This window comes from Papaver somniferum, unplaced genomic scaffold, assembly GCF_003573695.1.
Source record: "Papaver somniferum cultivar HN1 unplaced genomic scaffold, ASM357369v1 unplaced-scaffold_151, whole genome shotgun sequence".
Classification (NCBI taxonomy): Eukaryota; Viridiplantae; Streptophyta; class Magnoliopsida; order Ranunculales; family Papaveraceae; genus Papaver; species Papaver somniferum.
The window spans coordinates 99,256-105,563 of record NW_020624487.1 but is presented as its reverse complement, the minus strand read 5'-3'; the positions used below and the strand labels follow the sequence as shown (position 1 = coordinate 105,563).

The window sequence follows — 6,308 nt, the reverse complement described above, 5'->3', positions numbered from 1 at the left end:
GAATTCATCCTAACTTAACTTAAAAAATAGAAAGGATGAAACTGGATGCATCCTCATGTAAATTAAAAATAAGAAAACGTATTTGAAAATGGGTAGGATGAAACTGTTTACATCCTGACTATTTTTACATTTTTGTCCATTTAAACAGTATAATGTCCTTCAGGTCCAAGATTCACTTGGTCCAGTATTCAACGAGGTCCTGATTTAATTCTAGAAAGGCTTGATAGATGTCTTTTAAACCAAATTGTTGGGGATCTTTGTCCTAAATTCTGTGTTAACAATCTCCCTAGAGATTTTTCTGATCATTTCCCCATGCATATAGGTTTTAATTATGAGGAAAGTTACATGCCTAGACCTTTTCATTTCATGACTATGTGGATTGGGGATCCTACTTGTAGAGACATTATAGCTAACTCTTGGTCTCTAAATGTTATAGGCTCTCCAGCCTATAAACTAAAAGCTAAGCTTCTTAGTGCTAAAAAAATTCTTAGAGACTGGAACAAAAAACCTCATTTGGTAATATTCAAACTGATATATCTACCATTAGGAAAGATTTGTTAGAGCTTCAGATTTCTGATCCTACTGATACTACTACTACTGCTAGACTAAAAACTAGACTAGAGTACCTCTATACTTTGAAGGAACTTTACTAGAATGATAAGTCTAGAGAAGTATGGCTCATTGAAGGTGACATAAACACTCCTTACTTTCATAAAGTCAATTTTTTCAAGAGAAAGAGGAATGTTATTAGTTGGATCAAGGATTCCTCAAATGCTATCCTAACTGATAGAGATAGTATTGGGAATTCTTTCTTAGATTATTTCAAAATTCTTTATTCTTCTCAGCCCCAGCATTATCAGGATGAAATTTTAAAGGATCTTCCTGTTCAATTTTTTGCAGAAGATAATGACACTTTAAATCTTCCCCTTACTGCTGAGGAAATAAAAAATGTTGTTTTTCAAATAGGAGGGAAAAAAGCCCAGGACCAGATAGTTTCACAGGCTTATTTTATCAAAAACATTGGGATATTTTTGGTGAAGCTGTTGTTGATATGACCCAAACCTGCTTTAGAACTGGGCATATAGCTAAAGTTTTCAATCATACCAATATAGCTCTTATTCCTAAAGTTCCTCTAGCTGAATTAGTCAGTCAATACAGACCTATAGGATTATGTAACTTCATTTACAAAATTCTCTCTAAAACTCTTGCTAATAGGCTTAAACCCTTTATGAATAACATGATATCTCAAAGCCAAAGTGCCTTCATACCTAAGAGGAGTATTTCTGACAATATTCTCCTTTCTAATGAAGCCATATATTCTGTTAATCATAATGACAAAGTTGAGGGCACTGCTGCCATTAAACTTGATATGTCAAAGGCTTATGATAAATTAGAGTGGTTTTTTCTAGAAAAGTTTTGAGAAAAATGGGGCTAGCTGAAAATTGGATTAAACTCATAAATCAATGTGTTTCTACTGTTTCTTATTTTGTTCTCTTAAATGGTAGTCCTACTGGTTTTTTTCAACCTGAGAGAGGCCTAAGGCAAGGGGATCCTTTATCACCTTACCTATACATTATCTGTGCTGAGGCCCTTTCCTCTTACATAGATAGTCTCCAAAGGAATGGTACTCTCAAGGGTATCAGAATCTGTAAAAATGCTTCAGAAATGACTCATCTCTTGTTTGCTGATGACTCTCTTCTTTTCTCCTCTGCTACTACTGAAAACTTTACTGTTATTAAAGACTATCTCCAAAAGTATTTCCTTGCTTCCGGGCAGGAAATTAATTTTGATAAATCTGGTATTCTTTTTAGTAGGAAAATCCCTGAACATAGGAAATCCTTTTTGGCTAACATTATGGATATCAAAAGCAGAGATTTAGGAGAAAAGTACCTTTGTAGTCCTACTATTTTCAAAGATAGTAAAATCCACAAGCTCCTCTCTCAAGCTGCTAGAACCACGCTGGTTAAACATATTGGCCAAGCTACACCTTTATATCAGATGGGGGCTTTTCTTATCCCAAAGCACCTCTGCAGACAGATGGATGCTCATCTCTGCAAATTCTGGTGGGGAGAATCTCTTGACCCAAAAGATAGGAAGCTCCATCTTTTGTGTTGCGATATTCTCTGCTCCCCTAAATCTGAAGTTGGCTTGGGTTTTAGAAAAGCTGAGTTAAATAATCTTGCCATGTTAGCTAGGAATGCTTGGAAAATTATTGAAAACCCTGATTGCATGTTGGCTAAGATTTTAAAAGGAAGATACTTCCCTAGAACTGATTTTCTTACTGCAAAGTGCCCTGATAAATGCTTTGGACCTGTAAATGGCTTCATGCTATTAAGGAGGTGGAAAGTTTATCGACCCCTGGTGTGATAAATGGATTCCAACTTTGGATTCTGCTACTCCCAATCCTCTTACCCCTCAGGACCCTAGTATTAAAGTTGATTATTTTATTGATAACAATACTAGAACCTGGAATGTTTCTAGACTCTCTACTCACTTTGATGATGCTTCTGTTAAGACGATTGTCACTATTCCCTTAAGCCAGCATTGCACTCCTGATAGGAGGGATTGGGGCCTATCGAAGAATGGTAAATTTTCTTCAAAATCTACTTGCTTGGGGCTCATAGGTTTAAATCCCTCTCCCTGTAAAACTCTTTGGTTACATATCTGGAAGATTAGAGTTCCTTACATAATTCAACTCTTCCTTTGGAAAGCTGCTAAAAATGCTCTATCAGTTAAAACTGTTCTCCATACCAGAATGCCCATGCATTCTGTTGAATGTGCTATATGTAAGAATCCTCATGAAAATATTATGCATACTTTAGTTCTGCGTCCTTTTGCTTCAAAGGTTTTGTTCTTGTCCAGTTTTTGCATAAACACTTCTTTCTTTACTCAAAAAACCTTTCATCAGTGGCTTATGTTCTGGCTTCTGGATCAAAACTCTAGATTGCCTAATGATGCTTAACAACTCTTTGGTGCTATCCTTTGGTCTCTCTGGACCAGTAGAAATAACTTGGTTTTTTATAACGTGTCTGAAAATCATAATTTTGTTATAGAAAGAGCCAGGACAATGATCCTCACTAGGAAAAACCTTGTTGTTGCTACTTTCAGAAAACCTATAGCTTTAAATCACAAATGGATGCCCCCTTTGGTTGGTTGGATCAAATGTAACACAGATGGAGCTTTTGATGACATATCTGGAGATAATGGTGCAGGTTATGTGATGAGAGGTTTTAGTAGCAAAGCCTCTTTCTGTGTTGCCATGGTTTTTGAAGTTTCGTCTACAGAAGAAGCAGAAGCCAGAGACATCTGGGGAGTTCTTAAGAAAGCAGTGAAACAGAAGATGACCCATATCATTGGAAGTGACGCTAAGAAGCTGGTGGAACAATTCTCCTTGGGTTCTTTTGAAGGCGATGCTAGGACAGATGCCATATTTAAAGACATTCAGTAATTTTCCTCTAAGTTAATTTCTTGTATCTTTAGTTTTCAACCTAGAATTTGTAATACCGTTGCTTATGAGCTAGCTCAATGGGAAAAACGTAAGAAATCCTCTATGTACTGGTCCATGCCTCCTGCTTGGCTAGCTCGAGCAGTTGAGGGGGACTATTAGCCTTGTTGAAGGCCTTTGCTTATAAAAATAAAAAAATAAAATAGATAAAATAAATCTAAATGTCCTTTTCACCCAGGAATTGTTGATTTTGGTCTTTTTAACCAATTTTGTGTTTCAAATACTTTTTCTTATTTTTAATTTACATCAGGATGAATCCAGTTTCATCGTCGCTCTTTTTTAAGTTTAAGCCAAGATGAACCCAGTTTTCATTCTTGCTATTATTTTGGTGTTCATTTCACCCATAATGATGTTTACTTGTCCATTAGAACCATGTTTTAAAAATATTTGGACAAATGACCCATTTTCCGAAAAGATTAGGGGTAGCCAAAAGGAATAATTTTCTTTCTTGATCTCGAGTGTTGATAGAATATATATACCTCACAGCAGCCATAGGATAATCTAGCAGCTCAATTTAGCCCATAGGACTTAGGCTAATGCAACATCATTAACAAAAAACTCGAACAATTATTATCTCATTTTTAATTATTTTATTAATTATTTTAAAATTGTCTTGGGCCTTCGGCCACAAAACCAGATCTATAAGTCTTATCCATGATAAGAAAATGAGTTCGTTCTAGGTATGCACACTACAAAACAGAAGGCCTCTTGGGACGGTCAAAAAACGTCCCAAGAGAAAAAAAAACCGTCCCAAGAGGTATTAGAGACGGTTTATGTACCGTCCCCTGTTCCACCGTCACTAATACTATTTGGCCATGTTTTCTTTTTGGGACGGACATATTTTAGCCTTGATTTAAATATTTTATGACTATTAGGAACGGTCAGGCCATCACCGTCCCAAATATCCTTTTTTAGAGACGGTTTTTTCAAAACAACCGTCCTTAGAAGCTACTTGTTTTGTAGTGGCACTCCATTGTACTCCTCTACTATCTTAAGGGCTTCTTTCAGCACCTGGTTAGGCATACAGAGTCTAATGTTGGTATCACCTTCAGTTATTTGGGATCACGGTATCACCTTGAGTTATTTGTTCCAAGTTCCAACATTTATCATATTCTTTTAACATATGCCTCAATCTTTATGTTTTCACTTTTGAGCAATCAAATAAAAGCATGTTAAGTTTAAAATGACAGAAATATCCAAGTTAAAAGTGATAAATTTTTAAGTTGCAAGACTGAGAAACATTTGATTGCATTGTGTTTCCCCCAGCAATTTAAATTGTTTAGACTTGAATGTTTTATGGTCAAGAAGTTGCAGTAGGAGTTTTTGTAGTCACTTTGAACTTACAGATGGTTTACTAATATCTGGATTTTCCTATAAACACTTCAAGGTTCTCTACCAAATTTTGAACTTCCCCTACACCGTCCACCTGGATGTTAACCTACCATCTAACCTCTTCAACAGTTCCTTGATCAGTCGATCGGAAAAAAAAAACAATTCCTTGATCATCCTTCGTAAACTTACGTGCAAATGGGATCCCGCTCTCAACCATTACATCATAAAAGTGCTCCAACTCTTAGAGCCTCATTTCTAATTATGTTGAATTTTGCAGTGGCGTTCGACCAAATTACGGGATTAAGTCTTATCCACGATTCTGTGTACGTTTCTGGTCTGTGCTCCATGGTACAGCTCTAATATCCCAAGGGCATTCCTTCCTTCAGAACCTGGTTACCAAGACTTATATTTGTATCACCTTCAGTTATTTGGGATTACTGGCCGAGTGGCAAATCATCACATAATTTGTTCCGGACTTCCCGTTTCCAACAGTATCGTTTTTCAGCATATGTATGCCTCAATTTAAATGTTGCCACAAATGTGAAGTCTTGGAAGTTTAATTGGGGCGACGAAAGACTTAGTCTAATATAGTAATATAGAATAACATTCCGGTTGCAATATGGTGGGCACATGGAGAGAGCGAAATGCAAGAATCTTTGAAAACAAAATGAAAAATTTGGTAAGCATTCTTTTGGGCCGAATCAAACACAAGGATGATAGGTGTAACGACAAATATGATGATAGCATTATGAGACTCTTTATTCCAGCCTTTATGAGCTTGTTATTTCTTGTATTGGGTTTGTTGAATTGTCTTTTGCATTTTTGTTCCTGCTTGCATTCATTGGGTTGAGGTACCCCTCAATTAACTTTCCTTGCAATGAATTTTCTCTTTGACCGATCAAAAGAGAAAATACCTATTTATCTGATTCCAGAAAAGGTTCTAATATCCTTCCAACTCAAGGTACAGTGTCCTAATACGAGAAGATATTTCTCTTTTTGACAAATTGCGCTCTTGAGCGTTTTCTGATAAGCCCAAACTTATCAATCAATGATCAGGGGTGAAACTAGAAGGGTTTGACAGATAAAGAGAGACGAATACAGACCAAGAACAAAAGAATTCATTAGAAAACAGAAATAAGATAACAGACACAGGGATATTAATCCATTTCATTCCACAACATAACCCTACTTAGTACAAACACACATATATATAGGTTCCTATTACAACAACCGTACCATTCTACCCATAACTGCCCTACCTTAACTGCTAAAGAGACACATAACCCATAAACATACCTAAACTAACCGTACATGCATAACCAGAGCCTGTCAATTCCCACCCCTTGAAAGCAACCTTGTCCTCAAGGTTAGATTCAAAAAAAGATTCAAAAGGAAACAATAAAATCAGACTTACAAAGAACAATAAACCAAATGGAAATGTGTTTATACCCTCGAAACCTTCCGGCATACA

The 6,308-nt window shown here is 36.3% G+C and overlaps 1 protein-coding gene across 1 annotated transcript in view; it reads right to left on the bottom strand.

Moving 5' to 3' along the window:
• Positions 1-5,937: 5,937 nt before the first annotated feature.
• Positions 5,938-6,308, bottom strand: part of LOC113336254 — an 8,033-nt gene continuing 7,662 nt past the window's right edge. The window contains exon 2 of the mRNA XM_026582221.1: positions 5,938-6,295. Coding sequence (XP_026438006.1) covers positions 6,105-6,295 — 191 coding nt within the window. The 3' untranslated portion in view covers positions 5,938-6,104. The remainder of the gene's footprint in view (positions 6,296-6,308) is intronic.